Source organism: Sceloporus occidentalis, unplaced genomic scaffold (genome assembly GCF_023333645.1).
Source record: "Sceloporus occidentalis isolate IW3139 unplaced genomic scaffold, rSceOcc1.0.p SCAF_41, whole genome shotgun sequence".
In the NCBI taxonomy this organism is placed as follows: Eukaryota; Metazoa; Chordata; class Lepidosauria; order Squamata; family Phrynosomatidae; genus Sceloporus; species Sceloporus occidentalis.
The window spans coordinates 6,558,918-6,583,947 of record NW_028317021.1 but is presented as its reverse complement, the minus strand read 5'-3'; the positions used below and the strand labels follow the sequence as shown (position 1 = coordinate 6,583,947).

The 25,030-nt window shown below is 42.5% G+C and overlaps 1 protein-coding gene across 5 annotated transcripts in view; it reads left to right on the top strand.

Annotated features, from left to right (window-relative positions):
- The window catches only part of ATXN2 (ataxin 2), a 52,394-nt gene that overhangs the window by 14,253 nt on the left and 13,111 nt on the right, over positions 1-25,030 (top strand). For 3 of the 5 annotated variants that reach the window (XM_089489826.1, XM_089489825.1, XM_089489824.1), the window contains 15 exons: positions 113-149; positions 3,861-3,920; positions 5,448-5,519; positions 7,381-7,531; positions 10,406-10,420; positions 13,071-13,195; positions 13,763-13,854; positions 14,429-14,626; positions 15,166-15,344; positions 17,102-17,311; positions 19,009-19,191; positions 20,325-20,522; positions 21,253-21,363; positions 23,605-23,675; positions 24,239-24,546. In XM_089489826.1, coding sequence (XP_089345952.1) covers positions 3,888-3,920; positions 5,448-5,519; positions 7,381-7,531; positions 10,406-10,420; positions 13,071-13,195; positions 13,763-13,854; positions 14,429-14,626; positions 15,166-15,344; positions 17,102-17,311; positions 19,009-19,191; positions 20,325-20,522; positions 21,253-21,363; positions 23,605-23,675; positions 24,239-24,546 — 1,946 coding nt within the window. In that variant the 5' untranslated portion in view covers positions 113-149; positions 3,861-3,887. Of the gene's footprint in view, positions 1-112; positions 150-3,860; positions 3,921-5,447; positions 5,520-7,380; positions 7,532-10,405; positions 10,421-13,070; positions 13,196-13,762; positions 13,855-14,428; positions 14,627-15,165; positions 15,345-17,101; positions 17,312-19,008; positions 19,192-20,324; positions 20,523-21,252; positions 21,364-23,604; positions 23,676-24,238; positions 24,547-25,030 lie in introns of those variants that run through there. The other 2 variants (XM_089489827.1, XM_089489828.1) reach the window with 2 other exon arrangements.

The following is a 25,030-nucleotide window of genomic DNA, read 5'->3' as shown; positions in this document are numbered from 1 at the left end:
TTCTTATAACTACCATTAGACTTCTTGTTATTCCTTGTGAAAAGTTAATTTCAACAGTTCAAATGTAACTCTTGTTTTCTTCACTCTTGCTATCTGTTTTTGTTAATTTCAGAGGTCGCAACAGTGGCAAAGGGCCGCTTCAGCCAACAGTAAGTATATGTTTCAGTACTTCATATGATGCTGCTTTGAATATGCAGCGGATGCTAATCAAACCTTGGGAAAGTTTTATTTTTTATTATTATTATTATTATTATTATTATTATTATTATTATTATTATTAACAACTCCTAGAATCCCCTACCTGCATGGCCACTGATAATTTCCAAGCTCTGATGAAGATATACCAAGTGTCACATTCAGAATGAAAAGGTGTCTTTCGAATTAGAACATTTAAAACTTAATTTCATGAGTGTTGGATTATCCCTTGAGCCAGATCATATGATAACCCTCCCTCGTCCATAAAGGGAGAGCGGGTGGATGAGGGGAAACCTCTGTAAGGGGGACATAGTCAAATATAGCTTGTGTGGGTCCATGTGCCTACAGGTCACCTGTCAACTTATGGCAAGCCTATGCTGAGGTGAGCAGGTAGACTTTTGCTTCTTTGGACATGCAACACGTTTGAGTCAGGTCAGGAAATTCCAGTCATTGGAACACATTATGATAAAACAATTTAGCAATTTAGCTTGCCAGCCAATATCCTAAAAGTGCTCCAGAGACATTAGGTGCTGGTTTCAGCATGTTAGAAAGAGATTTGTTGCTGTTCTTACAGTGACTCTAAGACAACCCTATCATGGGTTTTTTTTTATACGATTTACTCCAAGGAGGGTTGTAGTTGCCTTCCTCTGAGGCTGAGAGAGTGTGACTTGCTTGAAGTCACCTAGTGTATTTCGATGAGTGATATAGAGAGATTTGAACCCTGGGGGCCAGAGTCCTGGTCCAACATTTAAACCACAACACCACATTGGTTCTTTGAAGGGTACATAGGTACAACGGTACATAGGATCACACAGAAGATGTGGGTGGATGCTACCCTCAAATGATCTTGAGGGTAATTTTGGAAGTCCCACATTACTGCACACCATGATCTAGGTAACTTTGGGGGGAAACTTTACAAGTCAGAGATTATGCAACGAACATTAAGGTTTAAAACTTCAGAAGCCCTTCTTGGATGGGCAAAGTGCTATCTGGCCTTGAGTGACAAAACCAACCAAGGTTAAGGTTAAACCGGGTCTTTGGACTGCTCTGCTGGGTTACTCATCCCAGTGAATTCAACATGGGTGCTTGATTTCAGCATACTAAAACCAATACAAGTAAAATGTGACATTATAGGTGCCCTGTTATTTGTAATTAAAATTATACTTGGATGTATGAAGATGCCAAATGGACCCATTTTCTAGGTTTTTTAGAGAACTGTGCAGAAGAGGCACAATAATGTAAAAATATTGCTGGTGACAGCAGCCAAACCTTTTCACTCCTGTTGGAGACTTGCGGCATTACTCTCTTCCTTCTGTGGACGTTATAAATAAATATGGCACTAATTTACTTTTTAGTCACTGTATTTTATTTGTAATAAGTGAAATTTGTTGGTGAGCCTCCTTAGAGGTTATGTGGACAAAAATGTGGGTTACAGGTTATTTAAACCAACATTACTAACAACAGGGCTGTTTTGAGAGAGCTACTTTTGTTCTTCTACACTTCCTTGATAATTCTCCCCTCTCAGTTTTTCCTAATTTGGGAAAGGTGAGGAGAGCAAAGGTTTTGTTGCCTTTCAACCAAATGTATTGTGAAGGAAGTTACAGATAAGTCAGATTAAGATGGCCTTAATGCTGCCTAACATGAGATAATGGATGATGTCACAAACCCAGTGGGCTTCAGTGTAGCCAAGGCTAGGTGACATCTAGATAATAAGGGACATCTCAGAGAGGAGGACTCTCAGTCGATCGGTCCAGAAACTATGATGGACATTTCATTTTTCTTCCTGTCTGGCTCATGAGAGTAGAGTTGATGGCGCAATGGAAACCGGTTCAACTTTGCTACATGTCCGTATGTGCAGGCCCACCAAAAGCAGCAGCGTGGGCGACCTTTCACATTTGGTAGAATTGCCTGAAGACAGATCACAGATAGGCAATGTAGGTATATTTGTCCTTAAATTGTGTAGTTGGCAAAAGTCCATCCTGAGGTTCTCAACATAGACTGCAGGCACCATCTTCACATTGTGTGAAAGCTAACAATTGGTGTTGTGATTGTCATCAGGAGTAGGCTTGTGGCATCTCTCTTTCTCCTTCCTTTTCCTTTCTGTAGTACACCGGTAGAGCACATAGTTGCCTTGTGCAAGGAGCCAAAGCAGTATATTAAGATCTTAACAGGATTTTTTTCATTGACTGTCAAGTCACTTTCTAAAAAAGATATAGTTCTATGTTCTGTGCTTACTGTAAAATAACTAGTTGTTCAACTCTCAATTGGGATATTTATCCTTGTCTTTTCAGGAATCTAAAGCTAAGACATTTCAGTGTTCATCTTGCTTGTTGTTATGTAAAACAATAGGAAGGTTAAAGTGAGGTTAGTGATGAATATATATAGGCAGTAAGCATGAAGGAGGCAATTTCCTGGAATCTGCATGTACTCCATGGTTTAGCAATCACTGTCCTGTACCAAGAAACATGAATTATACAAACTGCATGAAGTATGTTAATTTAGGCAGAGTTGCTTAACTTTTCAAATTTTACATATACACACACTGAATTCTTCTTACTCATACACAGAACTCAATTGGCCATAGAGTGGGGCTGGGCACTGGCGTCCTGACTCCCATCTGCAAGAAATCTTATTTAGTGCGGCTTTGGAGATTGCGTAAGGCATTGCCAACGTTTATTTAAACTTACATCAGATAAATACCTTGACAACCATAAGACTGGAAAAGTAGCTGTTACAAAGGGGGGCAGTGGTGAAGACTGTAGGAGGCTGGATCTGTCCAGTGCCATGTTCTGTTTTTGTCATACTTGCCTGAAAATGTGGTTGAAGCCAGGCTTGATGCGTTTCATATTGGCACAGCGGGTGGCGGAATCGAATTGGCACAGGGTCACCTGGGCAGCAAAATACTGTCAGTTGGCTATTGTCAGAAATATGGTCAAATGTTGTCAAATATTTCAGGATGGCAACTTAAGGTTTGTTTGGGTTTTTAAAAAAATTATGCTCTCTTCTTGTCTGTGTGAGACTGCTCTTAGAGATAGAAATCTCCAAATACTGGTAGGCGCATAGTAAGTGGATCATACAACAAACATCCAATTGCCCTGGTTACCAGTTTGCTTTTTAGACTCTGGTTTTGGTCCTGGTTCAGTTCCTAACTCAAAGTTGCTACGGAATTCAAATGGAGTTGCTGTGTAGCCTCTTGAGAGAGAAGTATAATAAAAATGTGGTATTTGATTACAGTTCCAAACAATTTGACTTCATTTCATAATTGCAGTTACCCAGTTTGTTCATTTTTAAACTAGCAGAGAATATTAAATCTGTTCAGGGCCCAAGAAGCACCATGTTGGATCAGTCCAAAGACCTATCTAGTCCAGTGGTTTAGTCGCACACTGGCCAGCCAGTAGTTGCCTTTGGGAAGCCTACCAAGAGGCCAGGAGCGCAACTGTAGCAGAATCTCTTCTGACTTGTAATGCTCTCCCAATGTTTGAACATCATTTGACCAGTCACTGGATCAAAACCAACACATACCTTTAGGCACTTGGCTAGGCAAGTGAGTAGGGCTGTGTGGGTCAGTCTGTTGAACTTGCTTCTTGCTTTTCTCCCCTGTTGGCCTGAGACGTTGCGGTGTACAGCTGCGCTTTCATGTCTACCAAAACTTTCTTCTTTTTCAGATTTCTTTTCAAGGCATATATGCAAATATGCGAATGGTTCACATACTCACATCAGTTGTTGTAAGTTATGGCTAAATCTTTTCTTTTTTAGCATGCTTTACTTGTAATTGCATCTGAGAACTGTCTTGGCAAGAATGTTGTGTATTGTCTCTTTATTGTGGGGCTGGCTGAGGTTTGTCCTCTGTGGCTACATATTTTAAGCCAAAACTGAAATTTCATTCTGCATACTAAGTTATGGTTTAAAATATAGGCATACACAGTCCATGTCTTCTTGTGCAGACCAAAAAGACTGAGTGGCTGGTCCTTTTCAGTTGTGCATCCATTGTGTATTTGCAAGCAGGTGATGTAAACTGAAATGTTTGTTGCAATGCTGCATGTTGTACATTGACTGATTTCAGAGAGCCCGAAAGTCCAAACCTGAGCACCCTTTTGGATCGTTGTAAGACACTTCAGTATTGTATAGTAGTTACTGCATTGGATTTGCCTTTAGAGAAATGATGATGATGATGATGATGACAATGATGCCACCTTTGGGAAAAGAAAACAGCTGTGGTCCCAGTGGGGTTAGGTGACAGTATATCTGAATGCTAGGATCTATAGAGAGGATCCAAATAGATTACAAAAAGTGACACTATTTGGAACATGCCACATTATCTGACATTATCTTACTGATTCCTGATGATGATAATGATGATGTTAATGATGCTACCTTGCTTGTTTCTCAAAACTGGGACTTGTGACAGCCCAGTCTCGAATTCCCTTTCAGCCATAAAGCCCAGCACTTGGCCAGGCAAGTTATTGCTCCTGTCTTTATGGCAAACCCTAGGCAAAAATGCTGCCCTGAGCTTCTTGAAGGGAAGGGCCATGCACATGTAACACATATCTCTCTCAGCTGACCTCTGGACCTTGGTATCTCTGCCCATCTCCACATGAGTCTCCCTGGGACCTTGTTCCACTTTGGAGACCCTCCCACTGCTATTTGAGATCAGGCGAGTGGACCCCCAAGCAGAAGGCCCTTTTAGTTTTGGCCCCGATGATGTGGAATGGCCTCCTCTCACTGTGTGCTTTTAGATGGGCAGGAAAGACAAGCAATCCATTTTAGAACCTTGGTTCTATTGTACATTATTCTGTATGTTTTGTATTGTATTTTATTGTCTTGGATAGTTTGTTTTTGTTTTTAGGTTATATTTATGCCTGATTTTTTTGGGGGGGAGGCTGGTTTTATGTAAACTGCCTTGCATATCTGTCTAGAAAGTGAAATTATGAATGAATGACGCATCCGAATAAGTCAGCATAGGGCGAGAGAGGGACAAATGTGGCTGTGCTTGGTTCTCTTTTAGCGATAGTAGGCTTTTTTGTAGACCAAGCCTCTTTGGGGTGAGGTATACTGAATAAAACAACAAAAGATTTATTAGGCCCTGGGGAGGGGAATGGATGGAGACCATGCCTGGAAGTGTAGTTAAGAGCTTTTGTGTAGTTATCTAAACTGCTTGATGTAGCATTTCTCTCCTGCGCAGTGTTTTGTCTTCTAATCCCTGTAGTGCCACGAGAATTCCTCTTAATGAATCCTTTTCCACCCCCATATAGGGCTCAAAATGTGAAGTACAAGTGAAAAATGGCAATATATTTGAAGGCATTTTTAAAACTTACAGTTCTAAGGTAAAGGCATTTCACGTTTTCTATGATCCTGTTGTACATTGTGACTTTCTTGGCGGCTGAAAAAATTGTGTGGGGTTTACTCTTCCTGGCTTTCACTTCAAAGTACCAGTACATAGAATACATTAATATGGAATTCCTAGTCTTAAGTGTTCTCTGCATTCTTCTTGGAAAGAATATCCTCATTCACATGGATTGGGGGGGGGGGGGGGGAAGGAAAGCCCAACCTGCATGGAGTCACTTCTGGGGTATTTTCAGAACCTCTGGGAATTCCAGTGTACCTCAAGGGGGATCACTGCCACATGACCACAGAGTTTGTGAGTATGGAATGAAAAGTATTCCACAGTACTGAAAAACCATGACTAGAAAACACATGTTCACATGAGGCAGAACGTTTTTTAGCAGCTAACCTTTTCTGCAAAAAAAGAAGGAAAACATTAAGGAAAACAGCTCCTTTTGCATATATATTTCCAGGAGGGCCCAGCGGTAATGGAATGGGGGGGGGGGATGATTTTTCTTCCCCAAGACAAAACCACCTCTACTGAGGCATTCTTTTCCTTGGTACAAAGAGGGGCAAAATGCAGTGGGTTTGTTGTGGCAATTTTTGTCCTAATCATTTTGTGGGAGGCAGGTGAAGCGGAGGAACGTCGCTGAAAACTCTTGAGGTAACAATGTTGTCAAAGGCCTATCTTGCCGGTCTAGTTCTGTGTGAGTTCTGCAACAGAATGTGACTCTGAATTACTAAAATGTCCCATCTGGTAGACTGAAAGTTAAAGAAACCTAAAAGATTGTATCTGGTGTGGAGAGTGGTTGTATCTGATTGTATATGGTTGTATTTATAAAGGATTGTACTGGTATGGAGATGGGTTTTGTGGTTGGTATATCAGAGCACCAGCAGCTTATATTAGATGAAACCACTATGGTGCCCTCCATATGTTTTGGACTACTACTTCCATCATTCCCAGCCAGTGTGCCTAATAGTTGTGGATTATGGGAGCTGTAATCCAAAACACCTAGTGGTCACCAGGTTATCTACTCTTCATATGAGAATAATTGCTGGAAACTGAAGGCAAGCAGATGAAAACAAGAGTGTGTATTGTAATACTGACGCCCATTAACTTGTGCAACTTGAGTTGTGACTGTTTTCTCCAATGTCCTAGTAGCATGTAACAGTTAAACAGTTCTAACTTTACCTGTTGAGAATTTAGGAATGGGATCAGGATCCTTTGGTTGACACCGTGTATGTTTCTCTTTCCCCTTTTGTGTTTACACTGTTTAGGTTTATTCTTTGCTACAGCATGAACTCTAACCTAGGAGTATTAAGATCTCTCTTTCAGGCAGTCTTTTGAGGAAAGTTAAAATAGCTGGCTGTCTAATGATGCCTTTTTTATAATCATTAATTATTACGGCATAAAGCCAGTACAAAGATAGACTACGATAATGACCAAATATCCATATAGACACAATAGGATCATGATGTCCATACATATCAACAAGAAATCTAAAATGGGATAAAACTCTCTACCGTGTGCCGAATTAAAGGAATTATAGAGATATTACAAAAGGGTTTCTGCATGGAGTGAAAGGGGAAAGGCACGTGCATTCTTGAAGCTGGCTTCTGATTTTGTAGGCCACAATATGCTGAGTGTTGACATTACATCTTTACCATAGACAAACTTTAAGAGCAGTGGCAGTAAGAACTAGTTTGCTGAACTGCTGACTGTCAAAGTAAACTTTCTGACACACTTCAGCATTTCAGTTTTGGAAAATGTGTTTTTTTAAAGACCACTTTTGACTCTTAATGCTTTCCCATCAAGCTTGCTTCCGGAAAACGATGACTAATTAAGTTCTCCTTGTATTTCAGTGTGATTTAGTGCTTGATGCAGCTCATCGGAAAACTGGAGAATCTAGTCTTGGGCCCAAGCGAGAAGACATAATAGAGAGCATTTTGTTCAAGTCTTCGGATTTTGTTATGGTGCATTTCAAAGACACAGATACCAGTTATGCACGAAGAGGTAAATTTTTACTGTATCTCAGAATGGCTTTTAAAAGTAGCTTCACATGCTAAAAGGTTATTACAAGCTGAGATTTTTTGTTTCTGATTTAGGATGTAAGGAGCTGGTAATATAGAATCAGAGCATTAGTAAATATAGATCAGTACTGTCTGCTTTTCCCTCTTTAGAGATAATGGGATTAACTTTGAAGCCATGTCCATCCAGAGCATCTGCTTTGTCATTGAGTTACTGAACTCTCCAGATACAGTACCATTGAAGCAGCCAGGATTTGAAACTTCTCAGAAGGGATGCAACAACTTGCAGCCTTCAACATCACTTCCTACAACATTTGAAAAAAGCATCTTGTAACCTATGAGAAAGGGAAGAAGAATCCTGTGAGCCATATTTTCATAGCAGCATAGCTGCAGCTCTTCCCATATTATGGAGTCATGCAGTGGAGGTGGCAGATAGTTTGAATTTAATCCAGGCATTCAGGTTCTAGTTGCAGCTATCTTTAGTGTGGTTTAGGAAAGGAGCTGGCAGAACTTGTATGCATTTATAGAGAAGGGGTGATAGTAACTTATTGATAGGGAGGCTTGGTTGAAGGTCAAATCAAGACTGGATTTATAAGAGAGAGGAAAAAAACAGACAGGTAAGCAGGTGAATAAATGTGGTAAAGTCATAAATAAGCTAAAACTCTGAACAACGGTTTTAAAGAACTTGCATGTCTGAAGTCAAGATCATACAGGGATTCCTGTTATATAAAGTGCTAGCTTATTAATTATTTGGGGGGGGGAGAGGGATCTTTGTTATTCTAGAGGTTTTCTAGGGAGCCAGTACCACTTGATAGCCTTAATGTCAATTGCTAATGTTGTCTTTAAAATAAGACTCAAAGAGAGAAATGCTCTAGAGATTAGACATGCCCTTGCTAAAAGTAACCCGTTGAGGTTCAAAGGTTTGGTGATAAAGAAAAGGAGCTGTCTTGCCAAGATGAGTGATTCAACTGTATTAGATCTGTGCCTGCTAGCCCACCTCTTAGTCTTTCTTGGACTAGTTCAACGGGAAATGCTTTTGTATAACAGTGGCATTCCTGAGACTCTGGCATTTACTCCTCATAATTTATAGAGGTCCTTTTCTCTGCTATGACTAGTTGGGTGCTGAGAAGAGGAAGTGCAAGACAGCTGACTGTTCTGTTCAGAAAAATGATAAGCCTGGTGCCCAGATTGAGGAATGAGGAAGACGCCTGTGCTGCGGTTGCGTCAAAAACCAGTCGTCCTGTGACAATTAGAATTCCTTCTGTCGTAAAGGATAAGATCTGACAGTGGACCCAACTGTATTTCACTTTATTTACTTTATTCCAGAATAATTATTTTACAGGCTCTTGAGCCATCAACCCATGGTTTCAAGTGCCCCATTTGGTGCCCTCCAATTGCTGGGCTCCAGCACCTATCAGCCCCAGCTGGCATAGTCAGTGGTTGTTGCAATGGGAACTGTGATCCAGTATGGGGACTGGAGAGACTGATCTGGACAACAGAGAACATACCATAGTCTTGGGTGCTGTGTTCCTGTCCCCCAGCTCCTTGGTTGTAGTTTGCCAGGATACTTCAACAGGACAAATTATTTAAAGCACTCTTCTTCAAATAATTATTCAAAACAATTATTTGAAATAGGTTTGCACACCTAGTTTGAAGGCAGTGCTAACTACCAATTGTTAGTTTGGGTTTCTTGGTAAAAGATGGTTAAACAAAGCCAGGAAATAGAGGAAAGAATCAAGTGTGACCCCGCTGCTGCTTTCAATTCTGAAGCCACAATGTGGAGGATCATGTGAATTGAGCCATAGGTTTACTGGTTTGGCTATGTACAACTCAGATCGGTTACATTTTCACCACCCAACAGTGTCTCTTCCCTGCCTCATTGTACAGTGTGCAGGAAAATACTTGTTTGGCTTACCATGATTTTCACGCTTTTAAAGTGAACTCTTGATATTAGAACACTTGGTGGGTAACAGCATCTAGCTATCCTTCTGGGGCAATGGTTTTCATATGGTGTCCTACACAATGCCTGTCCTTTTTTAGAATTTAATATCTGATGTATTCCTATCTGGGTATGCCGAAACTGGTGACTAGTGGCAGGGTTGTGGTTTATGTTCCTGGCCAAGTTGGCTGGACTATTGAGATGACTTTTGCTATCCTTTTTATCTGTTCTATTTTTCTGGTGCAGTTTTTAACTTTCCAGTGCCTTTGCTGCACAGAAAAGCTCATTGGTTTTGCTGATGCCTTTAGCTTCCTTCAGATTCTGAAGGGCTCTAGGCAAATTGGTATGGCAGGGCAAACTGGGAACCTACAGGACCCTGGTGTGCCATGCCTCCGTAGTGTGGGGATGCCTGCTGCTTGGTCACTGTCACTTGCAGCTGGAGCAGCAGAATATTTACTGTGCCATAGAAGTGGGAGCAGCTTCCCTTCTTGGACTTATTTTTCCTTCAGCAAACCAGAGGAAAAAGTCAGACTGGCAGCTGCTTCTGCTGTTCCTTCCTTCCCTCCCCCATTTTTTAAAAAAGAAACAAACCAGAGAAAGGTAGCTGCCCATGTTCGCACAATATGATGAACCATGAAGCACAGGGCTCCTGACTTCTTGTCCTGCGTCAGTTGTGTGTGGCTATTTGTGTGTCTTTATAGTACAGTGAGGAGAGGATCACATGGCCTCTGCATGACTAGATAACCTGTCTGGAATTCTGAGGTCACTGCTATCAGCATTCAAAGCATGAAAGATATGTCAAAATGTTTGGAAAGGCAATTGTTTATTGGGTGGATGAGAGAAATGCAAAATGCTTGGATTCGCATTTGTGTAATGATCTGACTTGTTTTTATTTTCTTTTTCTTCCTATGTCTGTTGTAGTTCCTTCAGAAACAGGTAATTGATTTGGCGGTCTTCTACTTCTGCACCTTGACTTGGCATAATGCTGTATTTTTGAAATGTAGTGTGTAAGATATGTATAACATCACTTGTGGCATTCTGGTGCTAGGAATCATGCGTGCTGTAACACCATGAATCAGTATTCGAATATTAGTAAGCTGTTTTCTTGGGAGAGGCACTGGCTGGCCCCTGCACAGACTTCAGCTACAATTCCCCAACCACCACAGAATACCCAAAAATATCATAATAGGCTAGCCATGTTACTCGAAGACCCTTTGTTATGCAGGTTCAAGAGGAAGTGTAAGGAGGTTGAATTGTCAGTATTTCCAGAACTCAGCTGGAATGTGGGATGGAAAAGGAGGCATGATCTGCACCCATCTAGGGATTACTGTGGTTATTTAGCAGCAATACTTGGGGGAGTTGTGCCAAATGTAGCTGTTCTTTTGATGTGGTCAGTCTTTATAGTAGCTTCATCCCCAAGTCTTCTTTCTGTGGATTTAAATTGTGTTCTCACAAATGGCCTACTGTGGGCTACCTACCCCTTACTACCTTTCAACTGCCCTGAAATACAATCATTGACTGTCCCCACCTTTCTGTGAGTGTTTTTGTGTAATTCGGGGATCTGAGCCCACTTCAATGACCATGAATGAAATATTCCCCCCTTATCTCTCTCTTTCTTGTGGAGAAGGGAGGGAGGGAGGGAGGGAGGAAGGAAGAAGGTTATTACTAATTCTTTTGGATCAGTTAATGTAGTGTGCAAAAATCTGGTATTGCATATGTAGTGTTCTAAATTTCAAAATATTACTATTACTCACTTCACTGGAGTTCCAGCAGTTACTAGGAAAGAGATAGATGCAAAAATGTTTCTGGTGTTTCTGTTCCATCATTTGCAGACTGCTTGGAATACAACATTTCACAGATGCAAATGCTTCCCTTCTTCAACACCAAGAGCCTGCCTCCTATGTCAGGTTTCCACACACCCTTTTGCTTGCAATGTGATCTTGTAACTGGGCTTAGATCTAATATGTACAAAGCACAGTCTCTCCTGTTACCACGTTCCATAGTTTGGCCACCGGAGAAATGTGTGTGTATGGGAAAGCATTCACCATACTCTTAGACTGTTGTTGTTATTCTGAAGGGTCCCTGAAGAAGGTCCATGTTGGAATCACATTGGAACCACAATGAATTCTTTCTTCCAGAACCTGGAGTTTTCTCTCTTGCTGTTTTGATTTTCTAAAATTTAAAATGCCACACGCAATGGTCTGGTGGTTTTAAAAAATGGATTCTGGGAAACCCTGGGGTTCCTTAGAAGCTTAGAAGGGGCTTCTTGGTGATAAGGCTAGTCACATGTGAAGGGCTTTCCTGACCTCCTCTGCTGGCCTTCCTATGCATTGCACAGCCACGGGGATGTGTCAGATGGTCTGGACGTTGTATTTTCAGATCATGTGCGGCACTAGTAACTCTTGTTAAAGGAACTCTTGTTAAACAGGCAGTGTGCCCTAGCTACAGGTGAACAGACTTCAGGCCTGCAGGAGTGACTTTAAATATAACAGCATAGTTCTGAAGTTGCAAAATAGTGGCTGGGTGAAGAGAATCGGGTGCAAAAATGATGAATTAAGGAGACACCGTTGTACTTCCTTATAAAAATATAATTCTGAGTTAAGGATCAGGGAGTTTTGATATAAAACTGGCCAGAGGAGGTGCAGAAAGTCCAGATCAAAGGCACCCAACGGCTACTTTTAAGTTACAAGCGAAGAACCCTAAGGCTGAGTGGGAAATGATAAGAACATGGTTAGCTGTGGTGGAATGTTTTAAATTATAGTTTTTTAAAATTACAGCTTGCTGCTTGCAATTTATCCTGAGATTTATCAGGAAATCCCAGTTTATGCCCAGACTTGTGTTCATTAGTTCAGTAGCTCATGCTTGTGGATACTTGGCATGCAGATCCCCCTGGAAAATGCTTGTAGAAAGCTTGAAAACCGTTGTGTTAATATTCCACAGCAGATACTAAAGTTTTTTTTGTTGCAGGAATGCCTCTGCTGTCACAGAATTGCACATTATCTCTGCCAGTTCTAGTTGAATGAAATCATTTTTACCCTTTTCAATATACTGCCTCTTACTGCTTCTAGAACAAATTCTGACCCTATTGCATCTTTTAGCTGTGATAATACCCTTTCTAGACTTACAAAAGGAGGAAACAACCAGATTGCCCATGGGATACTTTTGTTCTCTGCAGCTGGGGTTTTTCCCTTGTCTTACTTCATGGTAGACACAGAAGACTGTAGGGCTGTGAAAAGGGCAGTCTCGATGCTCATGGGGATGGTGCTGTGCCAGTGTGCTTAGGATGCCATTCTGTCAGAGCTGCAAAGGTTACTGGTTATACTGGGTGGTGGATTCTGGATGTTGTACTCCAAAAAGTAACCTTTCCAAGCTCTGAGTCTTATATATCCTTAATTGGGAATATGCCCCATTGCACTTAATAGTGTATGCCCCTGGGCAGACGTATAGGACTTACAGGGCCTTTTCTTAATGTGCTCTTGTGCAAGAACACACACAGCACTTTCTTTATAGTAGAGCAAATGAAAACATCCTTCAGAAGATTAGCTGTCCACTGACACTATTTTTATACCTTTCTACTCAATTACAGATGCTTTTACAGATTCTTCAATCAGTGCTAAAGTTAATGGTGAACACAAAGAAAAGGATCTCGAGCCTTGGGATGGTGGCGAAGGCATAGTTGCAGATGAACTTGAAGCCTTAGAAACTGATGTTGTAAGCACAGCTCCCCTTGGGTTGACATCTAGGGACGTGGCGTGAGGGGGTCGAATATGAAGCAAAAATATCCAAGGAGTGTGACGTTATTTTACTTTTAACATTCACTGTCCCAAGAAGAGAATTCTCTGTGTATGCTCTTCCCTGCCCTCTGGCCCTAGCACCACTGAAGTGCGTCTTTCACATAAAACACATTTGAAGGGAAATTCTGTTGAGAGTCAGAACATGGAAAGTCCATTAATGACAGTGGAAACTGGTCAAAACAGAGTTTTGTTAATCTTTTTATGTTTAAAGTGAAGGGGCCTTTAAAAATGTGATATTTGCTCACTTTTGAGATGTTTGGAGTTTTTAAGTTAGAGGAATAGGAATTGTTAAGGTTCTCTAGGAACTCGCCCCCTCCTACAGACATATTTCAGATTCCTCTTTTACCGTGTCAGAATCTAGGCTCTTGAGGAACCGGTCACTTAGGTCTGTTCCCGTCCTCTCTGTCAGTCTGCCCATTCTTGCACTGGAGGAAGCATTTTTCTTTTGTGCTATTTTAAATGCTAAATATGTTCTGTCTTCTAGTCCAATGGATGGGATCCTAACGACATGTTTCGATACAATGAAGAAAACTACGGCATCGTGTCAACTTATGACAGCAGTTTATCTTCATATACGTAAGTTGTAATGTGTGCTGTGATTTTGATATTGATGACGGTAGTCCTGGTGATTTTCTATGTTAGTGTTTTAGGCTTAGGATGGTTGCCAGTTGTTTTTAACCTTGAACAGCTTGGGGCCTTGCTGTATAAGGGACCATCCATCCCATTTTGAACATGTCTTAGATATTAAGCTCTTCAGGAGAAGCCGTCTTGAGAATATCATAGCTACAGGGGCATACTTGCAGGCACATGGGAGAAGTCTTTCTCCTGCATTGCTCCTAGAATGTGTAATGCAGTCCCCTCAGAGCTTTGGTCATGTCTTGCTCTCACTGTTTTTAGCCAGCTACAAAGACACATCTCTTCAAATTGGCCTTTTAAACTTGGTCATTGCAATGATAATAAATAAATCAGATGGAGAGCCTTCTCGCTTTCCAAAAAAGGATGTATTAAAACATCATATCACCGCTTGGTTCCCCTGATGCTGTGACTTTTATCCAGTTGACCTCTGGAATATTTGTCTTGAAAGGAATCTCGACTTAAAATCAATCTGGTCTCTCTTTTGTCTCTTCTTTTCTTTTTTTCTTTCTTTTAGGGTACCCCTAGAAAGGGATAACTCAGAAGAATTTTTAAAACGGGAAGCCAGAGCAACCCAGTTAGCGGAAGAAATTGAATCAAGTGCTCAGTACAAAGCTCGAGCTGCTTTGGAGAATGATGACCGGTCAGAGGAAGAAAAATACACGGCTGTTCAGAGACATGTAAATGAGCGTGAGGGCCATGGTGTGGCACCCAGGTATTTGGGAAAAGGGGTGCCGGGATTCATTGGTTGGCTGGCTGGTTTATGGCTGTGGATGATGGGTGTAAGACAACATATCTGCAGGGCCTTAGATTGGGGAAATTATATCCCATGTCTTTGGTGTATTTTCTTGATATGCATTCATTGGAATATCTTCTATTGTAGTTGTATGAAAACAGGGAATTCTGAATGTTGAAGTATTTTTTACTTCCAAGTAACTTTTGCAACCTGCAGTTAAATCTCTTAACTCCCAGTAGTTAAAGAGCTGTAGTGTGATTTTTTTTTTCCCTTTTCTGTGTTGTCTGGCAATAGTTTCTTGTTTCCTGATTTGAAGCCATTTGACAAATGTACAGGGTTTGTCTTTGACATTTTTTGAATAGTATATCCTATATGAAAAAGATGCAATGCTCTCTTTTCCCCCCTGAAAATTCAGTCATTTCCCTGTGCCCAGACTTGCCCTCAGTAGTAAATGGACTGAAATAGCATCCTGTCTCTTACCTCCTCCTGCTCTTCCCTGGCCCCCGGCTTGCTTTCAGGGACAACAAATACATTCCACCTGGACAGCGGAATAGGGATGTCCTTTCCTGGGGAACTGGAAGGCAGACTTCGACGCGGGTGGGCCAGTCAGGATCAGGCCCACCAATTTCAAGATCTGGGTCTTACTCATCAGACTACAGTTCAAATTCGGGAGCAGACCAAAGAGTAGTTAATGGAGGCAAGTATCCCTTGTTACTTCAGTAAGCAAGCCTGTGTAAAAGAAGTTTGTCATTACTGGACCACTGTGGCAGTAACTCTTGGAAATGTTTTTCCCCCTGATGGCTTCTCAGCACAAAATAGTGAAAATCTAAAGTTTTATAGAAGGAGATGTGCCCATGGATATAACCTGATATATATACACAGTTTATTTAGAAAGGGAATTACCTTCCAGCTCAGAGTCCAGCCTCCCTTTGAAAATAGCCTGTGAGTCCCTGTTGCTTGGAAGACAATTCTGTGGCCACTTCTAGTGCAATAGTCCCAGCTACATATTCCCCGCCCAAAGCTTGACATTCAGTTGGTTATAGGGGAATGAAAAGCTATCCAGCAGCCTTTTCTCTGGCTTAACTCCATACCATGTAAACCGGCTATTGAGCACTCCTTCCGGTATCCCTGGTACTATGTGCAGCTGTCTTGAGTGTATGGGAAACCAGTTCCGGACAGATCAGTAGTTGTGCCAGCTTTGTTGAGCAGCTCCATTTTTAGTTCTGTTTCCTGAAGAGTTAACTTTCAAGATCAGCATGGAGAAACTGTAACACACAATCCACTCGGACTTTGGCATGCGTTTGCGTTGTGTTTTACACTGTCAAGAGCATGGGAGAAGACCCCTTGGAGATATGTGACAGGGTCCAAATTTCTCCAAATCAATAAATTAATAACACAAGTGTGGAGCTGGGGAGAGAAGGCCTGGGCTGTGCAGTGACTTAAGGTAAGTGGTGTTGGCAGCATGTTTGACCTGCAGCTAGCTAGCAGCCCAAAATAAAGGTTGAAAGTCAAAAATGGGACTTGCTGCTCACTAAGAGCTGCTGTTGTCTTGTTTTCTTTTTCCTTTTGTGGGACTACATTCCCATGAAGTGGGTCCCATTCAGATGAACAAAGCTTGCACTCAGCTGTTCATGTCTTTTGTCCTTTCATGGCTTTATGGTATGGAAGATCCAACACCTTGCACTTTTCATAAGGAATGTTGCTTGGGTTTGAAAACAATGCCCTCTAGAGGAGCGCTCTGGTGGCCCAAGAATAAAGGACTAAGCTGAGGCTTGTGGACCAATTTCCTCTTCCGCTCAAATTCTGAATGACTCCATTCTTGAAAGGGCACAATGGAAGCAAATGTCAGATACTGAACACAACTCTCTTTCTTGGGAGAACTTTTGTTGTTTTCACTGGTCTTCACATTTGAACATGTTAGATCTAGTGGTCAAAGCGCTCAGCTTCTTTAATGTAACCTTTTGGTAGCTGCTCGTACCTCCATGCCTAAGTAACAAGTGTGCCAAGTAAGTCAACTCCCTTTATGCCAGGCAAGTTGGTACAGTCATGCTTCACATGGCAAGGGAGTGAGCTACCCACTCCAGCCTTCCTTGCCACCAATGGCGTTGTTTATATCTATGAGGTCTACTGTATATAGCTTGACTGATTTATACGTCATTGTCTCTTCCACAGTAGTATTCGCAGATCCTGACTTTAACCCATTGGGGGGAACTCTGCCTGAAAATGGAACTCCATTTACAAATTGACGTGTCCTAAAATCAGGGTGGAATAACTTTTTGGGACTTTCTTTCCCTGTTTGCATGGGCCTGTAGAAATCCCCAATGGGTTAAAAAGGAAAGGAAAAAGAAGTATGAGAAATCATTTTTGTCATTTTTTACTTTCCCCTCCCTGTTTTTTCCCCCATATTTTTTTCTTTAGTTTTTATGCTTTCCTTCATATCATTTGTTCTGTCAGGTGTTCCCTGGCCATCGCCTTGCCCATCTCCTTCCTCTCGCCCACCTTCTCGCTACCCGTCAGGTCCCAACACTCTTCCACCTCGGGCAGCCACCCCTACAAGGCCGCCCTCCAGGCCCCCCTCGCGGCCCTCCAGGCCCCCGTCTCACCCCTCTGCTCATGGCTCTCCAGCTCCTGTCTCTACTATGCCTAAACGCATGTCTTCAGAAGGTACAAATACCACAATTTTGTTTGTTCATGAGTTTTCGTTTGTCTTTGTGTTTCCCCCCTTCTCCTTGTGAATTATAGTTTGGAAAATGTTCCCTTCATTACTTGAACCTATAATTCGTGCACTTCAGAAAGTGGTTGGTTTTGTTTTTATTCTCTGCTTATTTCTGTTGACCTCTTTTGTTTTTTTAAGGGCGCACTTCACAAAATCACAATCGCAATGGCGGGAGCTTTCTCGGGAGGTGAAAAATGAACTCAGCTTTGTCATACATTTGTGTTGTGCAGAGCCCATATAAATGTAACACTTGTGAACACTTTAACCACGTTTGCAGGGGCACATGCTCTTGTAGGCTATGGCCATGGTTAAAGGGTAGCATTGGCACAGCCATTAAGGGTGGTCAGGGCTAACTAGGCTTTGTTTTTAACCAGCGTTTGAAGCTGGTTTCAAATCCTTGGGAAAAACTGACTAGAATTCCTTGGGCTTAAATAAAATGCAATGAATATCCATGCTAGTATAACACTCAGATATTATTAAGGCTATTGCGGGTAATATTGGTGAAACTTCACAGGATTGTTAGGACCCCTTCTGATCCCATTTAAACCTAGTTAAGGAGCTGGCAGTCTTACATCCACAGTTTCACAGTAGCTCCTGTTAAAGGCCAGGGCAAATTTCTAGGATGATGCTTAGTGCCTTTACATGAATCAGGCAAAAATTTTATCCTGTTATGATTGATCCCTAGAAAACCCTCTTTACATTGTATTCTGTGAAAGACTGGCTAGAATCAGAGGAGGCTTCATTGTGTTTGCGTTTGGTATGGCTTTGCTCAGTCTGTTTGGTTGTGTTTAAGAACGCAAAGGTTGTCACAGGGCAGGAAGGGAAAGGCTTGTGTTCTTCCAGGTGGGACTCACAAACTGAACCTTTTCAGTGGCAGCTAACTGAACATCTTTCAGTTGCATGTGATGCATGTGCCTTCTTGATGAGCATGAATCCTATGTCAGACTGTTTGATGGTAGAACATTGCCTTCCTTCAAAAATATGACAAAATGTATAAACTCAAGGCAAATCTTGAAATCCCTCTAGAAATTGTTTTGAAAACAGTAAATTTTCCATCTTCTAGCCCTTCTGTACTTGCAGAGAACAGGCATCCCCAGCCTGGCATCCTCTGGGTGTGATAGCTACAGTTCCTATCATTCCCAGCCAACACAACCATTGGCTGACGGAGGATTTGCCATGCTGACCAAGGGCAATGAGAGTTGTTCCAGCACAGTTCAAGAACACTGGGCTTGGGAAGGCTTGCCTAGAACAATCCCAAATAGTGATGAGTTTGGATTTTAATAGAATCTTAGCAAGAGCCGTTGGGTCACAGATGTTGAGGCAAAACGTCACATGGATTTTCTCAGCGAATCTTGTCCACACCTCCCATTTTGTTTTGTTTTTGTTTGTTTTTTAAATGGAGTATGTGTATACAGGAAATGTTTCAGGTAGATGGTGTCCTAATTTGCCATCTTGCTTGGTTTCATACTTTCCTTTTGCAGTTTTTGTAATGTCAATACCAAGGGAGAGGAGGCTGTTACCTGAACTATATACGGCCCAATGTGGCGATGTACTGAAAACATGTTGTATCGGTGGAATGTGACGGAGGAAAGGGGGTGTTTTGTGGTGTTCACAGTTTAGGGTGTGTGTGTGTTGCTTTTTCAAGGACCTCCACGGATGTCTCCTAAGGCACAGCGGCACCCTCGAGGCCACAGAGTGTCTGCGGGTAGGGGTATGATTTCAAGTGGCTTAGAATTTGTCTCTCACAATGTGCCAGGAGAAGCCACTACACCTTCGTCGGCCCGAGGCAGCCCTTCAAGTGGGACATGGTCATCAGTGGTCATGGGGGGTAAGTAAAGTTTAGCTTTCCACAGAAAGCTGTCGTTGGGGTTTTGATGTTGAAACTGGCTTGTGTTTCTTGGCTAAAATGTGCGTGCCTATGTCTGTTATCAGGTGGGACTGCTTTTGGTTACCTATTTACTTTGCCTGGCTAGAAACAAAAGGTTATAACTGGCATTTTGAAACTGGACTGTCATAAGGTGTCCGCTGTTCTCTCTCTGAAGGAGGCATCTGTGGAATGGGTAGGCAGGTATTGAGTGCGCACTGTATGTTCTGTCCTCCTCGGGAGTGGAGTTTTCTCAGCCAGGGTTCTGCGGGACCCTAGGGCTCTAGGAAAAGGTTGCTATGGGCTCCATGAGAAATTGTGATTGAAAAAAATAAGGACTTTTTTTAGCTGATACAGTAATTTCTATGCAGGGATTCCCTGAGACCTGAAAATTATTTAAGGGTTCCTCTAAGGTAAAAAGGTTGGGAAAGGCTGGAGTGACAGGCAAGTTAGTTTTTTTCCTGCTCCTCTGATAATCAGAATTTTGGAGCCTAACTTGAAACACTTTTCTAGTTCCCTAGTGAGTATTTTAAGCCATCCTGAGAGCTTTGGATCTGGAGCAGGATGAAATAAAGAAATCAATCAATAAATTGGTGGGTTCCCCCAGGAGCCTGGGCATAGGATCGTACCTCAAGGACTAAACATATCTGCGTATGCTTATTAAGCCAAACAGGAGCCATTTCTTTCCTTCCACTTCCTTGTTCTATGTACTTGGGTGCCAAGTACACTTGGGAAGCAGAGCTTGGTATTTCTTCCATTGCGGAAGCAGATTTTGGAACAGGCGAGGGCTCTGTGAGTCCTCCTCCTTTGACTATTTCCAAAGCTCCATGCCTATAGTCTTCTGCTTCAGTGCAGTCAGTTAATCAAAGCAGAGGGATTTTTTTTTGTACTGTATCCCAGAACATACAATGCAAGAAACACTTGTTGCTGGGGGAGGGAAGCTGCATCTCAAAAATCTGGGGAATTTCCGAGGAAGGGAAATAGGTTTTTGCTAACAATTTTGTAAGCTCGACACAGGCATGGTATTTGGTTTCACTTTTATGAGTGCAAAACAGCTGTGGTGCATTGCAATGGTGTATCTTTTCTTCTGTTCCTAGTTACTAGGTCATCCCCTAAAGCACACAGGCCCCGGTCTCCAAAGCAGAGTAGTGTTGGAGGTGTGCCCTCGGGGCCAACTCTCTCTTCTCCCCAAGCTGGCTCTACTCTGGCAGAAGCTGTAGCTGTGCCTCTTCCAGCTGCCTCTCCTACCCCTGCCAGCCCTGCCTCCAATAGAGCAGGTACCCCATCTGCCGAAGGTAAAAAGCCCTTTCCAAAGTCTTGTCCTGTTCTAAGTCTGACTAGAAATGTAAAGACGTGCCATGGTCTAAAAACTGCTTATGTGTTTAAGGATGTGGAGAATAAGTCTCTGCTCTCATCATAATGTAGTCTTATGTCCTCTTTGTTGGAGAGCGAACAGGGTGAGTTAAGAGAAGAATGAGAATCTCTTGGGGGGGGGGTCTAGAGGCATCTACACATTTTCTGAATTGCTGGTTAAACAAACAAACAAACAAACACAAATACACAAAAACCTCAGTGAGCAAGAAAAGATTGTGCCCTGTGTTTGCTTAGCTGATAATTACTCTGGCCTTCTTTCAACTTCCCAGATTAATATTTGAATACAGTAAAACAACAGTATTTTTTAATCAGATTGTTCTATGCATATTCTGGAAGAGACAATATTGATTTAATTTGCCGAGGCCTTTGCAAAAATGTATTGAATGACAAATTACTCTTCAAAAGTCTCTTTAGTTTCAGGATGTTGCTTTTTTCCCTTCCTGAGAAATATGGCTCATGTCAAGCAAATTGCCTTGGCGCAGGAGTTGTGCCGGCTTTCAGTTTGCAAATCTTCAAACTTACTACCTGCTTCTCTCCTTTCCAAATATACAGCTAGTGATGGCTAGAATTATTAGAATGCTTTTCATATATGAAACCTCAAATAGGCTGCTTAAGGTGGACAGCTAATATAATGCTGGCTTCCTTTTCTAGCTAAAGATTCCAGGCTTCAGGACCAGAGGCAGAGTTCTTCTCCTGCAGGAACGAAAGAACATCAAAAGCCAAGTGAAATGTCTCCTAGTTTTAGCAAACCTGAATGCAAAGGTAAGATTCAGAGCCTTAAGAGCACCGTTGGGACAAATAGTTTACATTCTGTGCTGATCTTTTTGATTTAAATACGTTTCAGTCACAGAAACACTTAGGGAAGTTGACTTAGGTGGGGTACAAACCGCCGCTTTGCGGCGGTCTGCCGCTGCCGCCGGTAGGTCCGTGGGGGAGCCGGAGCCTTCAGACGGCGCGGACCGAAAAAGAAGCTCCAAAATGGAGCTTCTTTTTCAGTCGCGTTTGTGACGTAGCGAGGCGCCAGGGGCGCACTCGCTACGTCATAAAGGCTGCGACACGTACGGACGCTCAGCGTCCGATACGTAAAGATGGCGGCGCCCATGTGGAAGGGGCACCGCCATCTTGTACGTATAGGATACGTACTAGGGTTAGGGGGGTGCGGAAGCACCGCCCCTTCCTAACCCTAGTACGTATCCTATACGTACTAAATGGCGGTATGTATCCCGCCCTAGTTTTGTAGGAGGAAAGAAACCCTAAGGGGGATCTTAGTTGCAGGTGTTATTGGTGTGAAGAGAAGGAAATGTTCCTTCAGGTGTTCATTGGAATTAACTTTTGGAAAGCACTTTTGCTGATTGTGTTCAGAACTTTGTTTTACTAAGCTTCTTAGGATAGTTTCCTGTTCCTTTGATGTGCTGTATTTGGGATGTAGATCTTGGCATCAAAACAGTGTTTCAGCTGCTGTTTATTGGCTCATAAATTGTTTGACTTGCAGTGAAACTTGTACAACTGTAACTGTAAATGCACAGTGGAGGGTTTATTACTTTCACGATAGAGCAGACAGTCCAGGATACTCCATACATTCTTTTCTGAGTCCAGAGGCATCACCTCTGAATTGCAGGTACAGGAATATGTGAGCAAGTGTGCATCAAGTGGTCTTCGCAGGTGAAGGAAGGGCAGAGATGGCTCTTTTCCCTAAGGCAAGGAGAAACCTTTGTAGTATTTCTGCGCTATGTAACCTTTTGCCTTGTTTGCCTTTGGAGCTGGAAAAAGGTATCACCCAAATGGGCCTGGGGGGGCCTTGAAGCAAACTGCCTCCAGCCCTGAAGATGGGGATAGTCAGTGCTCACTCTACAAGAGCCACAGTTCTGCAGGTTCAAGATGTAGGCTGGGCTGCTTAGGAAGAGCAGAGGACAATGGCACACTTGCCATGATGTGTGAAAACATGGCAGACTGGACATTTCTGCATTAATGGAGGCAGTGCACACCTGATGGTACTGCTGTTTCCATGCACTCTCCTCTTCTTCCGAATCTAGCCTTCCAGTAGTATGCAAAACTTGTTTCTTCAAAGAGATGTCTTCCTTCCCCCTTCTATTTTTTTTTTTTGGGGGGGGGTCCATTTTGAACACTGTTTCTACATCATTCTGCTATTTCATGGTGACCCTGTAGTTCATGCATATGAAGGAGACTGTAACCTCATAGAGCTCATGACACAGAAGGTTCTCGGTTTGGCTTCAGAACAGAGTAGGAATCTTGGAAGCTCTGCAGTTTGAGTTACGTAAAGTATATAATGATTGCGAGGGGCCTGTAGGGAGACGTTCCCCTAGAGCAGGGGAATCGGGGTGGGAGTCACATGGCCCTCCAGGTGTTGCTTGACTGCAAGTCCCAGAAGCCTTAGCTGGCGTAGCCGCTGGTTGGGGATGGTGGAAGTTGATGTCTGAGAAGACCTTCAATGCTGCATGATTTCTGGTTCTTCCCTAGAATCTGAGTGCGTCCAGTTTGGTCAAAAGAGGACAGCTGTTCTAAGCATCTGGTCCCATAGCAGGAGATTTCCCAGTGCAGCTAGGCCCAGAACACCGTTCCTAAGTTAACCTCCTCCCACTTCAACATGGGGATGATTTCTGTGTTCCTTACAAGTTTGGGGGAAATAAAATGACAGACAGCCCTCAAATATTTATGTGCACACAGTGGAAATAAAGAAAGAAATATAAAGGAAAAGCTTACTTTGCAGATTACACCAGTTTTTCTGTTGCTCCAGCTGCTTGATCCCCCTTGGGCCTCTTGGGTTGTGACTGGATTATAGTTTCCACTGAACACTTTCGGGGCTTTCTCTCCGCCTGCCCCAGCCTAGGCAACGCTCCCAATTGCTGTCCTCCTGTTCTGGGTTGGAAGTCCTTAGCTTGCTTTTGATTCTTCTGTTTCTCTCATCTGCCCCCGTCGCCCCAAATACGTGCTGACTCCATGCCATTGATCAGTTGTTATAACACAGTATATGTTATCTGTCAGGTGTTTCTCCGGCTGTACTAGAACATAGAAAACAGATTGATGACTTGAAGAAATTCAAGAATGACTTCAGGGTAAGTGCCTTTGCTGCTTTGTCACTAAAGGCAGCTGTGGCCGATTAGATGGTATCAATGCATCGTGTCACATTCTCCCTCTTTTAAAAAAAGTGTGGAAGATTTGAGGGCATCCCTGAGTGGAAGGCATGAGTTTGCAACCAAGTGGACCCTCCACAAAGAACAGCCAGTCTGATGAAAATACTTGTGCGATGCATGTGTTTTCAGACAAGTCTGCTCAGTTAGTGCGTTGCATTTTGGAAGTACGTTTGTATTCTAAAAAGAAGTCCATAATATTCTGGTGGATGGAATTTTGGCAGAAACCTGAGTGACTTCTCTTGATTTTTTTCAGAAACCTAGATGCACTGTTTTAAAACAACCCAATATTTATAGTCTGTACGTATGGCTGTGCATAACTCAGTGTTCTTCTTGAAAAAAACAATACATCTCATTTTAAAATAGGGTCTCTGGGAAATAGTTTGCAAAACCCTGATTGTTTATAGAGCATGACTTTGCTTTGCTTTTCTCACTTAGTAAGTACTTCTTAAAAGGCTTATTATTTTCTCTCTCCCACCCCCCTGAAGTTACAACCAAGTTCCACTTCAGAAACGGTGGAACAGCTGTTAAGCAAGAACCGAGATGGTGAAAAATCTAGAGAAGTTCCAAAGGAGAAGACTGACTCCAGCTGTAAAGACTCTGTAGTTGAAACCGGTAGCAATGCCACCTCAACCAGCGGTGGCAGCAGCAAGCCTAACAGCCCCAGTATTTCACCAACTAGTGGCAATGCAGAGCCGAAGCAAGGGCCTGAGGTGACCTCGCAAGGTGTACAGACCTCTAGCCCTGCGGGAAAGCAGGAGAAAGAAGAGAAAGAGGAGAAAAAGGACACCACTGAGTAAGTAATCCTCACCTCCCAACCCTTTACTCAGTTATGTCAGTGCCTTGCAGGGGGATAGTAGCCCAGGGGATCCAATGATAATGGGCATTTTCTTCTGTATTCCTCATTTGGAAAACATTGATATCAGTCGTTCCTCTGTGAAGGCTCTGCTAACACCATTGAAACTACTCGGGGTTTCAAAATATTGTATTATCTGATGGTGGGGAAAAGTCTGTAAATCAGTGACTAGAGAAGACAACTGGTTTCCAGTTTGTAGGCATGTTCCAACAGGGAGGGAAGAGAAGAATGGGCAAAGTAGGTGCCATGGCCACTTCACAAGACCATTCTAGTAGGGCCAGCGGCCTTCTTCTTATTATTATTATTATTATTATTATTATTATTATTATTATTATGCTTTATTTATATAGTGCTGTAGATTTACACAAGGCCTTAGGTGAACCTGTGGTGGTGAGGGATGCTTGGGTTTCCCCCAACTGCGCTC